Genomic DNA, 26934 nt, shown 5'->3' on the forward strand with positions numbered 1-26934 from the left:
ATATGTATATATATATATATATATATATATATATATATATGTGTATATGTATATATATATATGTATATGTATACAGTGTGGTATTAGTGCTTCTACTAAAGATCTGAATACTTCTTCCACCACTGCTGTCGTGACAGAAATAGTTAAATAATAATACAACGTTGTGTTAACATGAGCCCAGGTGAAGATGAGGGCCATAACTTCAGCCAGGGGCCACGAGGAAACTGTGACCGTCAGGAGGAGCGAGTCGGCGGATGCTCAGGGGATCGGCGGCCTCATCGACGCCTCGGCTCTGGCGGTTTTTGGACGGGTCAATATAATTCATCTTCTGTAAGACGAAACATTCCTTTGTTTAGTGTCTTAAGTATAGAGAGGTTATAGAATATAGGCTTTCTGTATGGACGTACACGAAGGCTTTGATCATTTCATCTGACCATGAAGTCTGTGGACAACATACCATAACGATGGAAGTTTATTTGTTTTTGTACATTTAGTACATGTCATAGTTACATTAATTGGAGTGGGTTGTCATTCATACTGTAGCCTACATATCAGAGTTATCCATTCATAGTCCATATTGGCTTATTATTTATTCTGTTTGTACAGAATTTCACCGTATCACACGTTATATTTATGTGTTTACAGCATGTGCACGTTTCTACTTTTTCCAATCTCCATTTTGTTATAGTGGTACTTACAGTGTCTATAAAGTTGACTCCAATGGAATCTCCTTACTCTATACATTTTTATGATATTTATAATGAAATAAACTTCTAAAACCATTCCTGCAGAGTACTCCACTCCTCCACTCTCCATCCGGGTCCTTAGTTCATTGCAAACACTCATGAAAGAAATGTATTTAATCATATTTTGGCAAAATGAAGATAGGAACATATGAGCGTACAGGTGGATTATTATGATCCAGAAGTAGTTTGAGAGGTCTTTATGGACTTTTGTGAAATCTCGTCTTGAGAGTAATCATAGTACTGATTACCTACTTGTAGTACATTTTACAGTAAGTGTTGTTATCTCCTCTGGACATGATTGTCTGGTTCCTGTTTGCTCTCCAGAGAGAAAGCCAATCTGGCCGTGACTCTGGCCAATGAGAAGGATGACATTCTGGGCCACGCTTCCTTCTTCGATCACCCCATCGGACACGTGGTGGATCAGACTCAATGGGAACCTTTCCTGCACAAACACTTCAGCGCTGAAACATGCACAGTCGGTATCATTCATGAATTCAGATGATAAGAGCTGCAGAGTTGTTCTTATGATTAATACTGTTTATGTGTGCTATTAGTTTTTGATTGGTATCTTTGGCCTCAACAGAACCAATCTGATACGCTCACACTAAGACTTCTACAATAGTTGGAGTTTGAAGTAAAGCTACTTTTTTAGATCAAGTGAAATGAAAGTAAACTGGAGCAAACTAAAGCTAAATCTTCTTCCCTCTGCAGCCGTTGAACACACTCTTCCTCCACATCTTCGTGGCACAGCCGGATTTTGCCGCAGCAAGTGTAAAGGAAATAATGAGGTATGAAAAAATAAGGGTATATGTCCCTTTTTTGTTTTGTAGTATTTCTATCTGGAATATGTACTTTCCAAATATAAATTGTGTCTGTTCTGGTGTCATTCCATAATAAGTCATCTAAGGAATGAAATCAACTTCTTGTGTGGTGAAGCGCTAATAGACAGCTGGACTCTAAAGTTATGAACGTGACACTGTCATGTTTGCATATTTAAAACAGCAGCAACTCTAAGGAGCTTTGGTTATAGTCAACCACAGAATGCAGATTCATAAAGGTTGATGCAACTTCTGCCACATTTGAATTCCCTCGCTGCTGCTTCTTTGTACAGGGCCGTCTTTAACGCCATCGCAGAGCTTGAAAACATCTGCCTGGTCAGCCCGTACGTCGGACGTTTAGGTGAGGAGCTGCTTAATATCAGTTGTTAGGATTATTTAATTCTTCACACATTAACTTCCAAGTCTTGTGTGTGCTGCTGAACCACAGAGCCAGCGCTGGGTGAGGTGTTTGAGCCGCTGCAGCGTCTGACGGACCGCGGGCCTCGCTGCTTAGCGTTCATCTGCCACAGACCAGAGCACTGTCCAAAGCTCCACGCCCGCCCGGCCAGGTGACGTCAGCTGACTCCTCCCCACTAACACTAGTGTTCATATACATGTCCACCACCTTGACCTCCACACCCCTTTCCCTGCACTATGTATGAATGTGCACTATATGTACGTGGACATTTTCCCTTCGCACGTCACGAGCATAGACTGTTCATAAGAAGTGGACGTAGTCATCATGACGTCACTCATTGGTTTGTGGACTGCGGTTTTGAAGCGTTGAGTTTGACATTTTGATCGTCGCCATCTTGGTTGTTTGGAACGGAAGTGACGTAGAGGCGCAGAAACTATGATCTAAAAGAGGCTTAACGGGTTTGAGGAGGAGCTCAGTTAGTCTTAATTATTAGTGGGTTGTCATGTTTCAGTGTAATATACATTTTATTGATTGGCGGTGCTTTAAGATGTGGGCCACTCCTCTTTTTCTTCACAGGGTTGAAGATCACGATAACATCATGCGCATATTTGCAGAGCAGGCGAAACTTCTGTCAGTCATCGACCGGCCGTACTTCCTGGCGGAGCTCGTCGAGGCGCAGAACGAGAAGAATCACGTCGCGGTTTGTGAGGTTTGTTCCAACTTTTAGCCTTTTTCTTGAGAGACCATTTTCTGTGGTTCAACGCTCTGATATTTTGTGCGTTATGTGGTTTCTGAACCATCATCTAAAAGCAGCTCGCTGATGATGCTTTTGGCTGATTGTCAGAACCCCCCCCCCCCCGCGGGGACCTTGGGAGGCGACAGATCTCCCCTCATCTCCCCTCCAGTCGGGCTGACATGTGTTCATGGCAGCATATGGCAGATACGAGCTGATACTTGGCCAAGACAAGACATGCTCTCACTGAACATATTGTGTCCAGACATCTGAAGCATTTTGGGGCTTTTTGTCTGAATATGTTCAGCGCTCAGAGAACAAACAAAACATCGCCCCAGAGGGTTACTGCAGCGTGAACGCCGCAACCTTCTTGTGAAGCTACAGAATATGTCATTTAAATATTTCTTGTCCTGGTAGATGATCTGTTACAGACACAACATGGTCCAAACTCAGGTGCTGTGAGGCCTTCTTTTCTTTGTCAGTACTACCAAGTTCTTCTGCTGTTTATTGTGAATCATCTCAGGAGAAAGCAGCTCCCTGAACATTAATACAACTCCTCCATTAACTGTCTTATTGACTTGTATTGCAGTAAGAGGGAAACGTGAACGTGACTGTCTGTGAAGATGTCGGCGTGTTTGCTCCACAGAGTGACGGCGTCACCGTCGGCTTCATCAGTTTCACGTCTGACGTCGATGTGAAACTGCTGAACGGCAACTTTGAGTTGAGTGAGTTCGATGGTTTGTACAAACGCGCCGAACCTGCAGCTCAGTCCGACTCGAGGGAAAGCCAGACCTCCGATCCACAGCAGGTACAACTCACTCACTCATACTACAGCTGTTATTCAGGGTAAAGAAAGACACGGTTAAATATAGTAGTTGTAGTAAAGACATGGTTATGATATAAGTGTTTTAAAAACAACACTGTGTAGCAGTACATCTGTCATGAATTGTATAATCTTCAGTCTTTATCTTCTACTTTGTGGTATGTTTGTTGTTGTTGTCACTTCAGGAGGAAACACAGAAATCCAACGCTGTCTGCATTCAGTACTTCATCATTGACAAGAATTATGAAACGAGGTAAAGTCAGGATGAGGTCTGGGGGAGAGGAAGTAGTCTTCCTCTGAGCTCCACAGAGCTCCATTAAAACACACCAATGAGCCCCCATGTTGCTCCTTCATCACCAGGAACACACCGTAGTTTATTCTGACTCGTCCACACATACAAATACTCACTAGAGCACCTAATGTGGATCAATCCGCCGCTGAAAATAGTCCCCAACAAATGCACTATATAGTGATAAAAACTACAGCGACCAGCTGTTTTATGAGATTACAGAGACTTTATTATATATTTGAGAGATGTTTTCACGTCTTCAATAGAACCAATGGGAGCTAAGAGCCACAAACAGGAAGTCAGAAAGTACTGAGAGACGAACTGACATGTTGTTGGTTTTGGTCTTTTCTTGGGATTCGTTGGCTGTGAGAAAAATAAAGAATAATGGCTAACTTATCCTTTAATATATATATATATATATATATATATATATATATATATATATATATATATATATATATATATATATTAGTCTTGAGCTCAAGAAAGTTAGAGGACACATTTTTGGAAATTAAACAAAAAACAAACAACAAACCAAAAAAAAAAGTATAATAAATTTTTTTAACATGTGACATGACGTGTAAGCCGAGGAAAGTACACATTGAAACAAAATACTGCAATATGTTGGAACGAATAGCTACTTTGTCGTGTTTAAAGAACACAAGAAATACAACATAAAGGTGAAAGAAGATGAAGAAAAACGTGAAAGGGGAACATGCAATTAAACTCTTTAGAATACTTTTACAGAACTACATTACTTTAATTCACGGACACCAAAAGTCAGATACTAAAGGTCTGTATAAATAATAAACATATTATAAAGAAGTATTTTTGTACATATTCTCCCTCTGTAATACATTTCAGAGGCGGTGCTGGTGGCATCCGTCCAGAGCTCCATCAGTCATGTGCTGCGTTAAAGCAGAGAGAGCGACTGTTAGTTGGCTCCTGCTGAGCTCCTCTCACCTCCCAGCTGTTACTAAATATGGAGGCTGGTCGCTTCCTGCAGAGAGTGAGCATATTATTAATGAGAGCCGCGCTTAAAGTGACAGCGTGACAGAGCTGAAGGCGAGAAGTTGAGGCGGAAGCCTGCGGGCAGATCGGTCGGGCAGTTGTTCCACCGCGGTGATTCAGCCAGCTCTGGCTTTGTTTCTGAAGGTTGGCATCCACACATATTTTCACTTAACACTCTTCTTCTTCTTCTTCTTTTCTTCCAGATCAGTGGACTTTATTCCATATATATTCAACCTCTTCCCCGTGAGTATCGTCTTTGCACGACATTTAGCTGACGTTCTGTACCAGAAAATAAGTGTTTAATGAGCTCTACGAACAGTACATAAGTTAAAGATCACTGCATCTGTGCAAGAGGTAAAATAAAAATAAGACACCCTGTAATCATAATATGTGCACGCAGTCCCATCGTGTAAGTTTAAATAACTGGATTCCTTTACACAGACGGGCTTTTAAGATGCTTGAGAATTCTTCAGAAATCAACCTTGTTTAATGGAACATGTCTGCTCAGTGAAGAGTGTGCGTCTGTATCAGTTGTCCTCGTGTCCGTCTGTCAGGACCTGGACTTGTGCATCATCTCTGTACCGTTACCGTCCTCTGAGATCCCGTTGCTGCAGAGCTTCCTCAGACTGCCGCCTCGCGCCTCCAGCTCGCTGCCCCGTGAGCTCTACGTCCTCCACCGCGACGGGCTCAGGTAGACCGACCCGTAAAAGAAGCTTTACTTTGCTTCCTACAAGTCTCTGTACGGCTGCCAGCATAGCAGGTTTACAACTTTGAACTGTGCTCAGGGAGGAGGTAGCTTCACATTTGTGGCTCCAGCTGTGAATTCAAGTTGTACATTCAAAACCACAAGTCACTCACATTCACTTTTGCTGCAAGACAAAGTAGAAACATCTTGGTCATGAACCTCTTTAGTTACTGTAATTAAACCAACAACGTATTCCTGTTAATGTTCTTACACATCTGTACGCACTGGTGTTGCTCCCGGGCGTGGTCACGCTGCGGTTGCTCTTGCAGGAGTGTGGAGGTGAGGCCGGCCGTGGCTGCAGACCGGCCGGCCGTCTCCGATCTGGTGAAGGACCTGAGACTCAGCGAGTCCCTGCTGCGGGACCTGGACCGCTTCTATGAGACCCGCAGAGACCCGGTGAGTCAACACGCTAAAGGTTTCATCTTCAGACACTCGACGCTCTCTTTGTGTTTCATTTTATATATTAATCGTGTATCACACATTAAGAAACATTCACTCTGTCTTTATTATTTCCTTACCTATACATACTTGTATTTTGATTCACATATTCTCCTATAAATAGGAGATGCAACAGTATTCTAACGTATCAGGTGTCTCTTAATGTGATTTTAAGCGGTGTTAGTGCATTCTTAAAACAATGATAATGATGTTATTTAAGCTGTAATTTGCTAAATGCAGGAAATATCATTCATGTCCCTCTGACCTATATCTGTGTATTTACTTATTTCTAAATGTTTCTTACTGGTTCGCCCATCTTCAGTCTGTCACTCACAGTTAAAACTCTCGAGCTCATTGTTAATCAGTATTAAACCAGCTGGCCTGTGAAACGTCCATGAACAGTAAATAGAGAAGATATCAGGTTGAAATTGTAACTGGCTCCCCTTTAAGTGTTCTAAATGACATGATGATTGTTTTGGACGCTCGAGTGTGACTCGAGCCGGCAGTGATTGTCTTGGAATAACCAGGAATATCGCGGCGCGTTTGCCAGCGAACAGATTGGTGAGAATTCAGCTGAACTGATTTTCCTCTCTGACTGACACCCCAGCTGTCACCGCCGCAGCTCCAAAAAGCTGATAATTACTTCTGCAGCCTCTCTCTTCATGTGTATTCATGGCCCTGCACTGACACAACAAGGTGCATCTTCAGATGAGCACTGACACATATCGTGTTTCGTCCTCACGCAGGACGGCGCGGCGCTGCAGGCCTTCATGGCCCAGCTGCAGAGTCAGGTTGTGGGGGTACTGATCCTCAGAGATGAACAGGTAGGTGCAGTGTATGGCTCATTGTCCCCAGATGAACCTCGGAGGGTTGGGTTGGAGTCTGTGGTGGTTCTTAGGTTGATCAGCTGTTGTTCTATCGAGCTGGTTTCCATCAGTGTTTGAGCTTCACACGAATGTGTCTTTAGAGGAGACTTCCCCGAAGCTATAAGTTGAGCACAAGTGAATTTATTGAGTTAAGGATTAGTCAGTGGAAGTTAATATTAATATGTATCATTGATTTAATTGAACTTAGTATGCAGCGATACAAATATTAGAAAATAAAGCTAAAGGAACGTAGGAAAGTATCAAATACAAATATTCGTCCTGAAACTGGAGTAAAGTCGCTTCATTACTTCCTCTGTCTTTGTCAGGACATCAAGTACATCTGCGCCCACTACAACATCGAGAACTTCATCTATTTCAGCCATCACCGCCGCGAGGAGCACGCTCAGATACGCCACTTTGTCCTCAAACGATCCTTCCAGCACTTCAGCAAACACTTGTTTAAGGAGGCGCTCCGGCTGGCTCGCAGGTCCTGCCTGTTCCTCAGGATCTACCCCTCGTACCACAGCCAGGAGGTGGGTTTCACACACCGGGACCCTCAGGAGCCTTCCAGCCCCCGTGCATGTCTGCTCACATACACATCGTCATTAGCGTAATGACCCTCAGTGCAACAACACTGCAAGAAATATCACCACGAGGCAGTCCATCTCAAATCCACTGATGAGTTGATTTCACAGACATGAATATCAAATGATGCTCAAATACCACTTGATTTGATATTTACTTTAATGCGTCTTATGAAAACAAAGACATGTGGACATGCTAATGTTCACGTCTTCTTCTGATAATCTATGCTTGAAGAGAATCTGTATGTCGTTCCGAGTAGTAGCTGGATGTAACAGTTTCCAGCTAAAGTAACCGCACCTTGTTTTTGTAACGGTGAACACATGAATTGGTGAGATGGTTTAGTCTGTTGTTCACCACAACTTGATGTCAAGACTCAAATTCTTTCTTTTTCTTTTCATGTGATAAACCAGAACAGCATCTCATATCATGTAAACTGTCTTCTGTTCAGCCTGATGACCACAGTAACAGATGGATTTATTAATGTAGACGTGTTGTTAGAGGGGTCATTTCTTGCAGAGTGCGGCCCCTCGGCAGGCTGCCGTCCCCGGGGTGGGTCGGGGCAGCAGGTGCCGACGGTGCTGCCAGCTCCACCTCTCCACTCACATAATAAGACATTTGCTCGACATGTAGAGAGGCCTCCACTTCCTCTGCTAATTACCTTCCCACAAACAAGCCTCAGATCTGGAGATGATGATGATGATGATGATGATGATGTGCAAATAGAATAATGGCAGAAGATAACCAGAGAATTGGCTCCGTTCAGCACTGGGAGATGTTTTCCAGTCAGCTCGTGTCAGTGGTGTAAAGCTTGCATCATCTAGCCTCTTCACCTGAGCTCATTATCACTTTGTCACCTTCCAGTTCTCCCCCCTCCAGAGTCCCCCCCACTGATGCTGTTTACCCTCTGAGAGGGAGTCTCTCGCTGACACTGTGCCCCCCTTTCTGCCCTGCACTCAGAATTCCTGCGTCCACCATCTGGATTCTGTCCTCGGCTGTGCGGTCCCCGTCCGCCCGCGACGCCAGATCATCTACCCGCTGGAGGAGCTTGGCATCAACGGCCCATCCAGGCAGATCACCGAGGACCAGGTGGGCACGGGCAGCAGCTGGCTGCCAGGGAAGCAAGCCGCCTGCCAGGGAATGTAGATTAGCTGAAGGCTGCAGACAGGGAGTTAATGTGGCCACTAGACGGTGCTGTTTCTACACGATGATTCACTCTTAGGTACAGAAGGGTGTAAAACACAGTATGATGGAATGAACATACTTTACTTTTTAATATTGCATTTTGTCAAAGTGTATCCACAAACAAAAACTTTGGTCTAAACTGCTTTTTCCGCATATTAACAGAGACATAATTCATCCAAAGTCTGTGTTCAACAGCAAACAATGCAAAACTAACTAATACTCTTAAGTGTGGAAAGAGTTTGCTCATTTGATTTAACATCTATATTTCTTTACATTTGGCAAAACATGTTTTGTTCAGAAATGTGGTTTTACACACAGAGAGTTCAGCTTCATATGTATTTAATATCTGTGAAGACTTTTGGATCTCAACTACAATTTAAAATAATGCAAAGTATAAGTAGAAAAGAGTAAACCTTCTGAATAACACTTGGAGTGCTTACTTACACATGATTAATAAGATAGAATAGAAGAGTTGAAGTGGTAGTGGAGGTGTAGCACTAACAGCAGATGAGTGTAAACATCAGAAGCTGGTGGAAGATGAACAGTGATAACCGCAGCTCTTCTTCTCCTCCCGTGTTCTGCTCTTAAATCTTAATGTGGCCGTGATTTATTTCAATGTCCTGTACTTCAAACATTTAGCACTTGTCCAGCAGCGCTCTCTGTAGACCCGAGGCGTCACCGTGTACACTCACATGTTCATTCCACTCCATCAAACCCCCCCCCCCCCCCCAGTCATGATCTCCAGGCTACCGTTCAGATAAGAGCTTCGCCTCCGAGAGCCGTGACGTCGTCCTCGGGATGATTAATCGAATCTAAAGCACCTGTTGCCTCTCTGTCAATACGGGATCGTATTACACAGAGCCGCGGCCATTGTGCCGAGGGAAGGTGAGGCGTCTCCAGCGCGATAAGAGCGGCTGCACCTGCTCCACCGCACATGCAGATGAGCCGGCAGCTCTGTTCATCTGATTACCTCGTCTGCTTAATTCCTGCAGTATTCAGACGGATGCATGTAGGCAGATGACAAATACAGCTTGTTGTTGTTTTACATATAAAGTGATACTAATTTTTAATAAATGTCAAAATGCAGCGTCTACATGACACGCAGCTGCACGATGATTGTTCATCTGAGACGTTCTGTAGGTTTTTTAACGGATGACATATAGAGGAGATCATAATAATATCTCTGTTATCCAGCGGTGGTTCAGTCCAGCTGCTGTGATTCAGATTCACAATGTTTTTCATTTGGATCAAAATATGTTGCCACAAGTTGCTGAATTCATCCAACATTGATCCGGACTCTTAAAGTGAGCTGCTGCATGTTTCAAAGTGACTTCAACACTTCATCTCGTCAAAGAAAAGCAGAGTTTTAGGTTCTGCGAGTGGATGTTTCGTACCAAAATGCTTCATGAAGCCTGAACGTTCAAATTCTGTCAATAATAATTCAAAAACGTGAGAGTTTCCGGGTTCCAACACATCCTGGAAAACCTGGAAAACAAAATCATTGAAAAAACAAATTAAGATGTCCTGGAAATTGCTTTATCTTAGAATTACCCACTGGTTTAACGCCAGAGTGTTTAGGTTTTGTTGTGGAAACGCTGTGAACACACTCGTCACGTCACTTTACATCACATTCTTCCCAACATTGACATGCTGGTTTGTCCTGTATCAGCAGGTGTGTTTGCATTATTCTTTGATCCATTTGTCATCATTTCTAACAACGTAAGAGATGATTTTATAGTTTTTTCATCTCTGAAAATGATCTGTAGAAAAAGAGTGAACTCTGCTTTCATATTCAGTGTTCCTGAAATATAAAATAATGAAGTTACGTGGTCTCTCATCAGGATACGATATCCTCCAGTATCTCCAGACACTAACCTACCTTTGCAACTTGTGACCTTTGACCTGATATCAATGAAAACAAGTGATCAAAAGGAAGATTTTGTACATTTTAAAGTATTTGCTGCTTTTGTTTCATTGCTACAATTAACATATAAAATGATACTATGTAATAATAATAATATAAAACAACATTTATCATATAAAATAAACACAAGCTCTTTTATATTCCTGCTAATCAAACCCACCAACATCTCAGTGCGACAGATGTCGAGCACACATGCCCTCGTGGAAATGATTTGAATATTACACAAAGGTTAATTTCACCCTCGGGTTCCCCTCCCCTTCTTTTTCCTCCTTTTTTTGCTCGATGCTGTTTTCATCCAACAAGGTGCATTGTGGGGCCAATCTGCCTGATTACAGATGATGAAGGAGCCATTAGCGCGAGGACCAGAGACACTCGGTGGTGGAGGAATGGGGGAATTATAACGCGGCGTTCCTCTAATTCCTGCGGGACTCTTTTGTGATGATTGCAGAGAAGTGTTCCCCAACTGTCGGGTCACAAGTTTGATCCCTGAGTTTCCGACTCATTACCACTTAAAGCTGCACTTTCTGCAATTATCATACTTTTCTAACTGTTTATTGATTTTTTTGAACATCTGAATTAAGAGCAAACGTCTGATTGAAACAGCAGGAGGACAGTACACCAAGTACACATGAATAAACTACAAAAAGAGCCCCTCAACATCAACACATCCATCCCAGTGGGATCGGCCTGTAGATGACAATAATAGTAGTTTATAAAAGTTACTGTTTATTTCACTGGACAAAGGTCCAGGTGTTATAAACTCGTCTTTTTATGAAACAAATACCAAATGAAACAAAAAGTGAAGAAACACAAACTTTACCAAACAAGTCTGTTGGCTAATCAGAAGTAGAGCTGCACACGAAAACAAAAAGATAAACTCATTTTATTGTTGAATTTCTGATTAACAAACATAATAAGGAGATGAAAACCTTTTTTTAGCGGCCGAAGGGTCAAAGTTTGCGTCTTGCTGGGGACATCCGTTGCACGTCTCTGTCCTCATTTACAGTAATTCTCATGAAAAACAAACACATTTTGGTATAAATACCAAATTAACATATAACAAAATAACAGAATAAAATAACTTCAAATCACTTAAACCACTCGAGTGCTTCGGCTTATAAAACATGAAAAGTTAAGTCCTGTTGTGAAACATCTCGACCTGAAGGCGTTTATACCTTAACTGTCTTTATGTTCTTTATGCCACCTGTGAGTTGATATTCAATAAGCTTCACTCTGCATGACGTTGCTTGAATCTACTGATGCTGTGAAGGTTTTAGGCTGAGAGCTGGAGCGTCTCTTCAGCGGGCAGGTTGAGAGCCTTGATGGAACGATGGACCTCATCCTGTGATAGTCAAATGGGGGAAATTGGGACACATTATAATGTGATGCTTTACGCTGCTTAATAGTTCTGGGTGCATGCATTTGGGTGGAATATTTCACTTGGACTCTGACTGACTTGTCTTCTCTCTGTGATGATCTCAGGCTCCGTTTGCTCTCAGCCTCATCAGCAGGAAGTTAACCATGGAGCCCAAAGTCTCCGTTCAGGCCAGGATCGTGGTGGTCGGGGCGTCGGACACGGGTTTGTCTTTCCTCGAGGTGCTTTGTTTCTGGTGAGTCGGCCTCAGCGACATTTCTCTCCCAGATGTGTTGAGACTGTATATATATATATATATATATATATATATATATACATACATATAAACTGGCTATATGTACTGACCTTTTCTGAGTTAGTAGCAGCAGTGACAAATAAAGTCACAATTCCTCCTCCCTAACCACACCGGATTAACCTTTTAAGGGGCCCTGAGGGCTTCTCTGCCCCCCCCCCCCCCCCCCCCCCCCACACACACACACACACACACACCTCTCACCATCTGTGCTTTCTGTATGAACTCTGTTGTCGCCAAGTTCCCATCAAGAACAGTGCACACAGTAGACTAAACAAATGCAGCTTCATGATTTGCACCAGAAGCAACCAATCCTCCTGATTCACTGATGAAGCTACCTGCTCCCAAAGTCTTCTGATAGTTTAACTACTGTACAGTTAGAGTCTGGTCATATTCTTTATTTTCTTCTTATGCTGGTCTGGATCCTTTCATAGGATTTGTGTACAATAAGAAAATAAGAAAATAAGACACCAGCTGTATCTTTTACTGAGTAATAAACACCATGTGAGTACAATATAAACTACGTGTCTTAAAGAGCCCGTCTACAAGACGTGGAATTATTAAAACGTATTAAACACTCTTCAGTTCATCTGTATACTCTTAGTATTCAGAAAGTGCCATCATGACATTTCTAGGAATAACTCGATGCTGCAACCTGCAGAAGAAACAAATAAAGAGCGAATCAAAATCACAACTTGACACAGGAAACGCTGTCTGTGTCTGAATCAGTTTACAGGTAACGTCACGTTCATCTCCAAGTGGCAGTAAACACAGATTAGTAGTAAATGCAGGAGGTATAACAGGCAGCCTGCAGCCGTCATAATAAAGTATTCCCATCGTGTCGATCACAGATTCTGATGTGTCGCTAGAGAAACCCTGAACCGGAGGAGAGCAGCCCCCTCTTTCATCTCTTTATCGGCTTTTATTCCAGGAATCCAATCTCTGGAAATGTCACTTGACTCCAGGTCGGACGTCTTACATGTTTGCCTTTCGTCCTCGCTTTTGTGAGATTAACTTGCTCCGGCAGATAATACGAAGCTGCTGATTCAGAACCGGGGCGATAGCTGCCAGGCAACCGGGGGGGGGCTGTGTTTTTTTGTTTTTTTGTGGAGCTGGCGAGGCCGGCGTGTCGGCGATGCCGAGGCGGCCACACGCACGCAGCTGTGGTGAAGGCCTGGCATTCAGCTCCGGCCTCCTTTAATCAGCCTCTCCACCGTCGGGGATCTGCTGCAGCGATCTGTGTTTGCCGTCACTAATGAGTTGACTAATGAGGCAGTTAGTGTCCGCTGGACTAATGGTGAGGCGGCGACGCATTGAGAGGGTGAATGATGGGTCAGTTTGGGGCCTGCTGGGGCCCTTCTTATCAGCCCTGCCCAAACGTCCATCCTTCACCCCCCCATCCTCCAGACACAGCTCTCCATGTGCTCATTGAATGCAGCCCAGCGGCTTCATTACAGGCTGGGACGGGGTCAGACAGATAAAGAGCTCTGCGGCGGCTCGGCCCTCTGCTCCGCCGCGGTCGGGCTGCAGGGTGACGGCGGCCGTCTGTCACCGGCTGATAACGGAGCAAATCCAGGGCTTCTGGTTCACTCTCATCCAGATCCCCAATAATGGGCCTTAATGGCTCACTGCGGCGGAATAAATCCACCTTCTGGCACAGATTAGCAGGGAAAGTTTGACTGCGCTCATTGTCTGGTGGCTGATTGTTGTTATTGTTGTGTTTTGCCTGCTCTCGTCAAACTCAAAGGTCAGACGGCTGATGACACAAAGCTTTGAAATGATAGTCGAGGATTCTTTACTTGATCCGTCTGGTTTGATCATTTAATTTATGCTTAATCAACCTTTTTTAATCATTGAAGTTGTTTATCAAGCAACAAATAGCTGGTTTTAGCTCCTCAAATGTGAGAATTTGGTCGCACAGAACGATATTTTCAGGACGTCGGCTCACACTCTGGCTTTGGCTTTTTGACATTTTATAGACTGAACGATTAATCCATCAATAAAGAAATCAACAGGTTAATAATGATACTTGTTTGAGATAAGAAATACTTAACTGTTGTTTATTGTTTCACTCTCTACTGGAGAGAAAGGGTAGAACATATTCATACAATCGTTTATCAATATATTTTATGCAGTTATTTTTCTGGAAATCAAATTTAGGAGACGTTAGTCAGTTTTTGGCTAATCCAGTAAGTTAAATAACAAATCTTCACAACATTCATGGATAAAAATTCCACAATTAACATAAAGTAGTTCTTCTCTTCTTACAGTATTGTCCTTGGGGCTCTAATTCATTGTTGTCGATGTAGACGTGCAGCAGGCGTGCTAGCAATAGTTCACACTTATGCACCGTGCGCCACATGTCATGTGACGAGGAACAACCAATCACAGCCGGCAGACATCTCGTCTTTATTCCGGTAATATCAGTGTACAGTAAATAAATGGAGGAGAATATTATGACTTTAGTGCCGGACCACCCGGAGCTCCACGATGTGTCCCATGGAATATTTAATATATATTTAATACTTGCTTCACTCTTTCTTTCCAACGACGTCACAACATCCAGCAGCTACTGTTTCCAATTATCTTTGTTTAGTTTAGACAGCGAGGCTCACTGCTTAAATACCACGACGTCATCATCATCGTCATCATCATCGTCATCGCAGCGTGCACGTTGTGGTTGCTTAATAACGGCACGAGTAGAGAGGTGTTACGTTTTCCCAAATCTCTGCAGGTGGACAAATCTCATTCAATCCCACTCACAGTGTGTTTTAGTCCCAGTGGCACCACTCAGCCATCCGACCCACATCCAGTCAGGTCACCAGCGTTTGGGTGCCTGGTGTTGTAGGAAAGCCTGAGATAAGAAGAGAGCAGGAGGTGGTCAGAGGCGTGATAAGGCTGAACACTCTATTCTATTCCCCGTTATCTGCTGTGTAATGTCCTGCAGGACGCCACAAAAGAAGCCATTTGCATCACAAGGGACACGTTGTGTACCGTGGACACTAAACCCACCAGAGGGAGGAGGACGGGAGATGTTTCAGGACTCGTTGAGAGTGAGCGTTGGGCCCGTGGTGTTGCTGCTTGCAGCTTTCTGGAGAACCGAGAACTCAAAGGACTTCTCACTGAAGCTTATTTTATACTCGCCGTAGTGAAGCCGGCGAGCGCCAGGAAATGATGGGGATTAAACAAAGAAGGCCAGTTAGTTTTTAGATGCTTTAGAAAGAGAAGGTCTTAAAAATCTACATTTGAGTGAATATTTAGGAGCCAAATCATTTCTCTTTGCAACACTGAAGGTATCAGCAGCAGCAGCTAATATGTAGGTGTGTAAGAGTGTAAGGCCAAACATCTCTGCAGATGTGTCTCTCTCTATGTTCATGTACGGCACAGACCTTCCTGTTACACAAAGCAAAGCTGACCCCAGCGCAGCTTTAAATGCTCTTACACATCACGAGATGGAGCAGGTAGTTGTTGCACAGAACGTTGTCCTTCCCCAGAAAACAGTCCTCTAGCACCGTGTCCTTTATGTGTTCTCTGTATTCTATGGAGAAGCACTCATGCTCGTCCGTGTCTGTTCTCTCGTAGCCCTCACCTGAGCTTCAACAACCTGACCCTCATCTCAACACACGGTTTTCCCGGCGACTACGACTTCGAGGACGTCGGATTTCTGTCCACAAGGTGAGTGAATGTAACAATCAACACATGAAAATGTTTTTGGCATCTTACGTTAAATAACTTCTGAGATGAAACTCAAAACGTCATGAGAACATTCCACAAACACTAAACCTTTATGTGTCATTAGACTCAAGTCTTCACAACTACGTTAACTTAATACTTTAAAGGGACAGTACTGATGTTCTGTAGTGTGTGTGTGTGTATGAGGTTCTCCTCCACAGTCAGGGTTCTACTGCAGGAGATGAGTTCATAGAACAGACAGGAGAACCAGCACGAGAGCAAAGTAATGTTCTGCTGTGGACGTATTTTAAAGAAAGTCTCTCAGTTTAAGTGAACGCTGTATTTAGAACGTGTTCTCCTCTTGACCTCGCTGTCAGACACTGAAGCTGTTCTCTGTGATCTCTACAAACACACCAGACTCCATCCATAGAACACTGACTCTACCTCTCAGAGCACAGGAGCTGCTCTACTGCTCCTCCATCTGTTACTGAGTTTGTGTCATTGTGAGTCTTTAGTGTTTAAAAGGTTTAGTTTGGATTCACAAAACTCACCAAGTAACACAACCTAATGAACGGATGGAGGCAGCAGTAGAGCAGAAACTTTCTGCTTCAAAAGTGACTGTTTTTGTCACAGGAGTCCCGTGGCTTTGAAGAGATCATAGATAACAGCTTCAGTTCGGTACACATAAAGGAATAATCACAGTGAAGCGCACAGCTTATCAATGAAACACTGGTATCGGATCAGTACTCAGTGTCAGGACTCAAAAGGGTTTAACCGAGGCATCGCTAACAAAGTGCCTCACACAACGCCACGTCAAACTGTCCCTTTAAGAGGCTTCTTCTCTTCCTGCAGTCATGCATACAGCAGCAGAGACTTGGCCCAGCTCCCCCTGCGTTCATGCGTCACCGAGGTGACGGGGAAGATGGTGGGCATCAACAGGAAGTCCAAACAAGTGCTGGTGTCCGGCGGCGTGCAGGTGCCCTACGACCACCTCGTCCTCTGCACGGGCCTGCAGTACCAGGTGAGACGATGAGACCGTCGCTTTACGTCTTCTCATCTGAACATCAGTGACAGGAGGTCTTAAAATCTACATTAGAGTAAATATTTTGCAGCCAAATCAAATAGTTTTCAAGATATTCAGCCTCTGTTTCTTTATAACACATTTAATACTTGACTAAAGGCAATAAAGTCGTTTATGAATATGAGTTTACAGATAATTACAATCCCTCGTCGTCGAGGTTCACGTTACGGCGTCAAGCACCAGTTTTTAACTTTTAACTACAGCGGCAGCGAGCGCCATCTTAACTGTGACAGTTCAGACTCATTCAGCTTCTTATCAAATAAATTCTACATCAGACAAACTACACCGTCTGTTAGCTTTGAGGCAAAGTTGTGATTTTGTAACAATACATTTAAAATCCACTTGACTTTTAAGCCTAATCAATGTTTAGATGTGGTGGAATGTAACCGAGTACATACGTGTAGTATCAGTGTTCACCGGTACTGTTACATGACATGCAGCTCGTTATCACGATGTCCATCTTTCACGTCTTGTTTAAAAGATTTTAGACCTTAGCTTCATTTTTCTGCCAAAGCGAAAAACTCACAAACAAAACACTGTTTGTTTGTAAAACTATGAATCATCCCGTTCATCGCTCCTCTCCAGTACGACTTATCTTCTATGATTCATCATCTCTGAGCTGTTTTAATGGTTTTAACGGCCACTTTCTGAAATGTACATTATGAGTCAAATTAGATGAGATCATTCTGTGTCATGTGATGCTGTAGGCTCCCGGTCCTACTGGTGTGGATCTGAACCAGTCCAGATCCAGATCCAGCGGGCCCGTCCCCTCCAACCTCTTCACCCTCAACGATCTCTACGACTGCGCGGCTGCTCGCCGCTGGCTGTGTGCCAACTTTGTGGAGCTGGAGGGTAAGTGAAACACACACACACACACACACACACACACACACACACACACACACACAGAAGCTAAAATGAATCTGTAGTAACATGTCATTACTCAGCCAGTCAGCGCTGAAGTGCCCCAGTGTAATTAGCGGCTAATTAGCTGCAGAGAAATCTTTCATCTCTGGGAAATCAGGTCGGCCTCTTCCATCCATTTTCCATTATCGTATCGCTCTCTGAGAGCCGCGGCTTTTCAGAGCGGCAGAAATACACAACACAGCGTCATTAAGCAGAATGAATCCGCTCTCTGAAGGAATCGTGCAGCGATGTAGAGCGAGGGCTTTTTCATACGCACTAATTAGTTGATCCCAGTCATAAAGGAAAACCATTAATACATGCAAATTTTCCTTGCAGGCTCCAGCAGACAGATACCATGAGTATTTCCATATTTTAATAATAATGATAATATCAGAGAGCGAATGTAAATATTAGCATTAGATGTCGCTGTTCTGTCTCAGACGGAGCTTTAAAGGATATTCTTCTTATTGACAACAAACACAAGTCTAGCGTCTCTCAGCTTTAAACTAACACTTTGTTCTTTAAAGTGACCGCAATGAGAACAGTGATAGCAAATGGAAATAAACATTTCATAAAAAACGTAACGAGGAATGAATCCCCCAAAGGTCCGTGTTTTGTTAAGGTGCAAGGCCTTTAATATAGAGGCTACATGATTAGAAACAAGACCAGTTTGTATTGACCACACATCCGTCTACCTCGAGACCCTGATGAAAGATAAATGGTTTTTATGTCCACATAATAAAAAAAGGCAATGAATTCTGAAAAAAACAGTCTCAGCGTACCGCCTGTTTTTTCTCGAGGAATTCATTCAAGCACGCTTCCTTGGGCGGGATATAGATTTATTGATGAGGAGCTTTGTGTTCCGTCAGCCTTGACGGTTCAGAAGCAGCAGAGCTCCTCTGGTTCAGCACCAAGGACAGAGACACCGGACAACAGCAGCCAGGACACGTAACAAAACTACATTACAAGTAAAAGTCCTGCTTTTAAAGTACTTAATAAAATGAAATGAAAGTTTCTGCAAAGATTATAGGAGGAAAGGTCTCTGCTGACAAATCACAGACATCTAACAAGACGCTTCAACTACACTGCAGTTTTATAAGAGTTCTCAAAGCCAAAGAGGTCGAGGCTGCTTTCAATTACATTCAAACATTTCAGATTTGTTTTGAACTGAAGAAATTGCTGCATTAGAGTCCGTTCAGATGGCACATTTGTCTGTGCCCTCAAATCCATCGTTGTCAAAGTAAAACGCGCGGACGTCGAGCTCGAATGTGAGAGCGACGCTGTCGTAGTTTGCAAACGTTCCCAAGTGTCTTACAGCTGCTAACAGCTCCTTCCTCTCTAGATGACGCCATCGTCTACGGAAGCGGCCTCGACGTCTTCACCGCCGTGGAGACTTTGCTGAGCCTCGGCGTCCGGGGGAGTCGTATCCATCTGGTCCTCCCGCCCCCCGAGGCCGACGCCTCCTGCTTCGGCGACCCCGTCGTGGAGAAAGCTGTGGCGACGGCCCTGGAAAAGGCCGAGGTCCAGGTCCACCGCGACCGCCTGCTGGCCCAGATGAACGACGGAGGACATCCGGATCCACTCACATCTGTGTCCTTCACCTCCGACGCAGAGCCCCTCCTTCTGCAGTGTGGAGTGAGTCCAAGTGTGACTTGTTCACACAGTCTGTTATTAGCTTTTACAAAAGAAGATGTTCTCCAAACAATGGTGTGAATTCACCAGCTTGTGGCTGTTGGTTTGGTTTTATTTTCCCTCCTGGAAGCAGACTGTGTTTGTCAAGCTCAAGATGATTTTGGTGTGTTTCCCATCCTCATTGTTTCAGACAGTAGAGGGTTCGCCCGTCTGGTTATGTGCTCGGCACACAGGAGATGTGAGGCCTTATTGTCTCTATATTCTACAATAAGTGCCGTCAAACCATGGCGGCACCATGGGCTACTTTAAACTCTTCTAATCATTTACATATATACGTATATATATATATATATATATATATAATATGAAAGAGTCATAGTATGTCATAAAAATATCACAAAAATGATATATTCGATTGGACTGATTTCTTCATTTCCTCCTTTCAGGTGTTCATTAATGTCTCCAATAAAGGAGTCGACTACGATGCCTTCAGGAGCATCAACAACTCCTTCCTGGTCTTTGACAGCAGACTCGTCATCAACGCCACTTTCCACACCAGCGATTCAGCCATTTATGGTGCCGGACCGCTCACCAAGTTCTCCCGCCGCTACCACGCGGACGAGTGGTCGCACGCCAACTTCAACTCCAAGGAAGTGGGCCGGGACCTGGCGGCCACGCTGCTGGCCTTCTTGGACCCGACGCTGGAGCTCGCGGCCGAGCCGCCGCCTGAACTGGATCGCCTCGTGCCGCTGTACAAACAGGCCAAGATTCAAGGTCAGATTTCAAGTCTGTGTTTTATGAGTTTTACGGGTTGAGGAGTTCTACAGTGATCAGATTTATGTCCACAGTTTTGTACCTTTTGTTTATCAAAAAAACTGATATTTCCAAAACACATTTGCATCGGTGCAGTGGATGAGACGGTCCCGTAAGGTCTCTTAAAAACAGCTCAGGGAAGCGTCTGTGTGTTGCTCTTTGAAGGAGTTGAGCTAAACAGACGTCCATTTGCAAAACCAACCAGTTAGTTCTTATCCTCGACATCTTTTCTATTCTTCGAAACGCCAGTTTATCAAATGTTCAGCAGGCATGTTGATGATCATTCTGAGATCTTTAGTAGGTTCGTCATGATCATAACATTCCTTCACGTCCATCACAGATCTCCGGGTTACTTCTGTGTTCAGGGTCCGTTTACCTCCATGCTCGTCCTTCCTCCTCTCTGTCCATGTTTTGGTTTCCGCTTTTATCTGAGAGAATTCATTTTGCTTTTGTGCAAACATTTTCCAATCTTTCACCCGCCCACCCACCGCCGATGTTATTGTGGCGGACCCTCAAACCGCGGCAGCTTGTAACAATGGCGCATTGTGCCGCCGCGTATTCACAGAGCCACCAAGGCCACTCGCACAGCACGAACAGCATGAACACAACAGCCACTTCTCTCTGAAATGAAACACACATGAACTTTTTCAGAGAGATCTCCGTGTTCATGGGGGGGGCAGAGACGCCACATCGTCGCCTGCTATCTGAGTTCATTGCCTCGGCTCTGTTGTCCCTCCGTGGGTGGACGTGAACACTCGGCTGTTGTTTATGAAAACGTTTTCTTCTGATGAAAGCATCCTTCCCTCAACACTGACACCATGATTGCTCTTTTTAAGTAGAATATGTTGTGTTTTGTTTTGTTGTCAGTGTGCTTGCCTTTTATTATTGTCACGTAGAGCTGCAACTAATAATTATAAATGTACTCTACACAATGAAAAGGACACGGTGTCAGTGATGTCTATTTACAATGACTACATATTCTGGTTTGCCATTATTCAGAAAAAGGGAATATTCTCAATAATCTGTTTACCTGGTTAATGAAAATAAATATTCCACTAATATTCCTGTTTACATGCAGCCGTTCATATTCAGATTAACGTAAAACGACCTCATGTCTCACCCGTGTTTGATGGGTCGATGCCCTAACATGTCGTTTATCACGTAAATATGGTAAAGTAGAACTACAGGAGACGCTTGTGACATTTTGTTGGACCGTGTGAGCTCAGCTTCCCTCTTTCATTCCTTCAAACAGCTTCTCTAAAAGATATTTGTTCATATAAACCTGTTGGTGTCCAAGTCCTTCATGATGTTTCTCCTTCTGTTCTTCTGACGTCATCTCTACTGCAGCTCTACTGCAGCTCTACTGCAGCTCTACTGCAGCTCTACTGCAGCTCTACTAACTGCTGGTTTGTGTTCAACGCACAGAGCTGCTGGTCAACAGGAGAGAGACTCTGATAGTGAATGTTTTACTCTGACAATAGGAACTCATTCAGAATATCCAAACAGAATATGATGTTTACATGAACCATACTATTCTGAATGATAGTGGAATAGGAGTGTGCATGTAGATCGTAGTCATTTAGATAAAACCCAGAAAAGCATCACTTTCACATCGGGATTCCCCCCAAAACTGGGCTCTAAATAGGAACCAGTTCTTCTCATAATAGGATTAAAAAGAACGGATAAGAGTACGAGTATCAATACAATCCTAACAATACCCATCCCTACTCCCACATCTCATTCCCTTATTGATGATATACATGATTTATATGAACCACATCACTCTCTAACCCTCCTCGTGTGTTTTCTCCTCAGGTGGGAAGCTTCCTGGAGGATTTCACTTCCTGCGTGTCACCAAACCGTCTGCTACCAACCTGACAGCTCCTCCTGTTCATCATGTAAGGCTGTGAGCAAATTAACAGACTGATGTTCTGATGACATGTTAATAAGTCTCTCTGAAAACCAAACCAGGAGTCCCTCAGGAGAAGAAGAAGAAGTTATCTCTCTAACTGGTGTCTTCGTTCGTGTGAAGTTGCAGGACGGCGACATCGTGACGGGACGAGCGGAGACGGGGAACTACTTCTGTGTACGTCTGGACTGCTACGACCTGGTGGAGACGCTCACCTGCTTGTCCCTGAAGCCCCTCCCCTTCTCCAATTACCCGAGTCTGTTCGGGAAGCACCAGCAGCTGCTGGGCCAGCTGTCCAGCCGCTACCGCCAGGGCCTGATCCAGGACCTGTACAGGTGGGAGACGGTTTACTAATGCTCGCCGTTTCATGGGAACTTAAAGATAGTGAAGAGCTAGTCGGCTTTGGATTCAGACGTCTATTTGAAGTCTGACTACGAGTTCTTCCAGATTATCTCAAACACTTTGATGATGTGGAGAAATGAATCAAAGTCATTATCCCACACTGCAGTGAAAGGGTTTGCAATGCCTCTGTGGTTTGTTTACAACCTGTAACCAAAGATCATATCTTCTTCTTCCTCAAGTCTTTAATATCAGCTTCAATAACTCAAAGACTCAACTTTTATTTTGTCTTCATAACAAACTTCAGTACAGAAATGAGTCGGACAGAGGAGAGGTTTCCAGGTAGTGAAACGTCCCATCATGCATCAGCTGACTGATGACCCCCCCCCCCCACACACACACACACACACGTCAAAACATCACAAACGCTGTCTTGAGAGATTTAGGACTTCAGTGTCTTTTGTCCTCACGCTGTCTGAGTGTTTGCTGGTGTTACTTTGCTGTGTGTGTGTGTATGTAAGTGTGTGTGTGTATGTAAGTGTGCTGCTTCTGAGGTTCCAACACAAATGACCCCCAGATATGGACGTCTATTGTCCCCCGCCTCCTAATCTGTTTATGCAGCTCCCCAATCTGTCTTTGTGGTGAGAGACAAAGCAGAAGACCCCCCCCCCCCCCCCCACGCACACACACACACACACTCCCCCCTCGCTGCAGAGGACGATTCGTCGTCACGCCGCCGCCTCACTCTGACTCGTAAAGTCATTGTGGAGGCTGACGGAGCATCGAGAGCCGTTAAAATCATTGATTGACCGTGTGGTGGCTGGGGGTCATTCAGCCAATACTGTGTGTGTGTGTGTGTGTGTGTGTGTGTGTGTGTGTGTGTGTGTGTGTGTGTGTGTGTGTGTGTGTGTGTGTGTGTTTACAGTTTCTTCAGACAGAGCTGGTGTTTGGCCGTTTATCACGACAGATTCTCCGACTTTGAGGAGGAGCTTCAGCAGATCACCTCAAACGCAGTCAGTGCTGTTTTATTTTTAATATTTTTAAAGTTCTGATCTGAGTCTTGTAACATTTAACATGTATGTCTGAGGAACAAAAATACAACGATAAACAGACTGAATACAACACGTATCATGTATGTAACGTATATAAATAACATCTCAGCGGGTGGAGGCCGGTGTGGAGAGTAACTCTAAGAACTCTTTGGTCTCCGTCTGTGTCCCTGCAGGAGACGGAGGACGACCGATTCAAAGACGCTGAGACTCGAGCGTCTCTGAGGAGCAGCGCCGTCAGATATCTGACCTACAACCGAAACCTGCTGCCCATGTTCGCCGGCCCGGGACAGCTGTGACGTCACACCTGACACCCAGCTAACGAAGCTCTTTGATCCTGTTCACTGTGTTAAAAAGGCTCTTTTTTAATGTGGTCAAACAAATACTCTTTCATTGCTCATAAAACTTTTTCAAAGCCAGTTATTTTTAAGAAGTTTCTGCTTTGTTTATGTCTCCGTTTACCAGCTAGCGTTCTTCTTCTTCCCTTTAATTAGAAGTAGGACCTCCAGCTGGATGAGCATTAAACCGGCGGTAGAAACCTTCGTGGTTGTTTGAGTGAAACACAAAACAAAACGTGTTTCACTCTTTAGATTTCTACACCGCCGGGAGTGTTTTTAAAAGCCTGAGCTCTGTGGACCGCTTGTTGCATTGTGGGTAAAAGTAGGCACCAGGAAGAAGAACATGTGGAATAAAGAAGGCAGTATCTCTGGTTCTGCTGCAGCGGTTTTGATCGTTTCTCTGTCTCGTTATGAGTTTGATGTTTTCAGTGGAAACAGACAGACTTTGTTCAAAGACGACCGGATCGCTTTCTGTCTTCCTCTGAGCAGCTGTTCACAGACAGGACATGAAGAACTCTTCACTTCCTCTTAACTTCAATGTGACGCACAGTCAACAGTTTAATGCAAACAAAACCATCATTTCTCTGTTTTCTTTTCCACAGACATCTCCTCCATAACGTGCCAACTGTAACTGTGAGTATATGACTCTGCAGCAGCGTGACCAATCACACGGCTGGAGATAAAAGCTCTGAGGAGGAGGAGGAGGGGGAGGGGGGGGGTCCCCTCTACAGCTGTATGCTAATGAGGCCGAGCTGAAGCCTGTCGGGAAAATAACCGCACACACAACAACATATGTCTGCAGCTACAAACAACCCGCCGGCTGCTGGTGTCACATACTTTAGGATTCAGACACGTTCAAAATGTTACATCATGGAAATATCCAGATTACCATGAATGCATCATGTAGAGGGATTTACCAAAAGAATACATTATCTCTTTAAAATAAAAAAAGATACAAATCTTTAGTAACTTTGCTGCACTTAATGCTGTTTTTATTCTTTAGTCTGGTAATAAATAGGTCGTTTATAGTGTTGTTTTTATGGTATTTAATGATATTACAGTGTTTACTTGATATTCTACAAAGGGACTTTTATCATTAGTGGCGTTTAGTTTTGAGTTATTAGTCACATTATGTCACTTTATCTGTTTAAATTGAAACAGATATCACAAGCTAACACGTTTTTTAAAGTAATTATCTATTTCTTTAACCACTTAAAGTCTTGTTTTCTTAAAAGCAGTTGCTGACACGTTGAGATTATTTCATCCTGTTTCCAGTCAAAATGATCTGTCGAGGAATTTGATCTTGAAACACGAGAACGAAGCAACTCGCAGCTCGCAGAATCAAGAAAAATTAGACTTTTCTTGAAACTATTTGATTTATATTGGAAACAGGTGGAAATGATCTCACCACAGCAGCTAATTATTGACTTAAAGGACTCATTGATGGACAAGTTGTATCTGGTAGGAGACAGTAAACTAATTCACTGCAGATGAAATCAATATTAAAAACAAACACGTGAAAAATGAAATAAGAGTTGTAGGATTTCATAATGAGATAACAGCAGCGGTAACTGCTCTGATTCCAGCTCCACGTTTGGACACTAATGTGACCAAATCAATCCAAACTGATCCTGAACTCGACTGGAAATAAATCTTTACTTTTAAAAACACTTCCCACGTGACATCCCAGCATCCCTCGCGGTGCCGGCTGACGGGTCAGACCTGACCTGCAGGAATTGGGTTTGCTGTGTTCTATAACTCGCAGATAATCTCAGTTTGCCCCATTTGGTGACACAGAAAAGCGCGCACTGATTACGCACAGCACGCGCCGACGGTATTTGGTGGCCAGATTGCTTTTTTTGGGGGGGGGGGGGGCACCACCACCACCCCTTCTTTTTTTCTCAACTGTGCAATTTCCTTTTCAATCACGGCGGGTCTACAGCTTGCACAAGCGCCGCCATTGTGATGCAAAGCAGGAAAACCCTCCTCTCGGTATTAATTATGTATGCGCAAAGTGACGGATTCATATGTCCGGAGTTAACTGTCACGCCAGCAGCAGCAGCGGCGCGCGAGTGCACACACATGCTGCAGGGCCGCAGTGGTTCCGAGATGTTGGTTATTTGGTCGAATTTAAAGCCACCGTTTAGTGCGTAAAAGACGCGTTTTAGTTCTGCTCTTTGGATCTTTAGTTAACCTGGAAAGTCTTTGAATATCTTGAATTCTGAAATCTGCCTCATCTCATTTTATTTCATTTCTAAAATTCGCACTAAAAGTTCTGCTGCTGTTTCATCTCTGAAACTGAATTTCCAGCTTGTAATTCTACATATTCCTCCTTTTTGTTATTTTCCCCTCCAATCACTTCTACTTCACATCGTTATGTGGACGCATGTCTCCTGTTTTTGGACAACCCCCCCCCCCCCTTAAACCCAAAGGAGACATATAAAGCCGAGGCACGTGTAGATTTCTATACAAACTCATCAGACCGTAAAAGCAGGAGGCTCCTGGCGTGTGCCCGGGGTCGAGACGAGGAGGAGGAGGAGAGAATGTAGGGAGGGGGGGGGTGAAATACAATAAAACCCCTCAGGTACATCTGCTTTGCAATCTGCAAATCCCCCGTCCCTCCTCCTCCTCCTCCTCCTCCTTCTCCATCAGCCTCTCCATCCTCCCACACCCACTCCCCAAATCCACCGGGGACCTCGGCTCCTCCTGATTGGTCGTGGATGAGTCAACGAGTTGGGGGGGGACAATGTCATCATGTCGCCTTAAAAAGAGTGCAGCTATGTTGTGGTTGAAAGCACCTCGGGAGGAGAACAGAGGATCAATAGCGGCAGGAAGCGACAACAAAAAGGCGCATCAGATGTTTGTGTCCGCGCGCGACTGAAAGTGGATTTGTTCTCCCCGCAGCAGCGTCTCCAAAAGTGCCTTCAGGGTTTAACGTCCAAGCGCGAAC

General features: G+C 44.1%; 1 protein-coding gene across 1 annotated transcript; it reads left to right on the forward strand.

Moving 5' to 3' along the window:
• Positions 1 to 187: 187 nt before the first annotated feature.
• Positions 188 to 24029, forward strand: cfap61 (cilia and flagella associated protein 61). Its single transcript, XM_076084780.1, has 24 exons — positions 188 to 330; positions 1071 to 1221; positions 1458 to 1534; positions 1858 to 1925; positions 2013 to 2133; positions 2559 to 2691; positions 3362 to 3523; positions 3724 to 3791; positions 5042 to 5081; positions 5393 to 5529; positions 5853 to 5979; positions 6768 to 6845; positions 7214 to 7420; positions 8430 to 8558; positions 12061 to 12188; positions 15828 to 15920; positions 16770 to 16938; positions 17706 to 17850; positions 19247 to 19539; positions 19983 to 20310; positions 22165 to 22247; positions 22382 to 22593; positions 23523 to 23610; positions 23823 to 24029. The coding sequence occupies exons 1-24, from the start codon at positions 188 to 190 to the stop codon at positions 23943 to 23945; spliced, it is 3303 nt and encodes a 1100-aa protein (XP_075940895.1). The 3' UTR covers positions 23946 to 24029.
• The last annotated feature ends 2905 nt before the right edge of the window (positions 24030 to 26934 follow it).

This window comes from Anarhichas minor, unplaced genomic scaffold, assembly GCF_050575085.1.
Source record: "Anarhichas minor isolate MPS153535 unplaced genomic scaffold, ASM5057508v1 ptg000136l, whole genome shotgun sequence".
Lineage (NCBI taxonomy): Eukaryota > Metazoa > Chordata > Actinopteri > Perciformes > Anarhichadidae > Anarhichas > Anarhichas minor.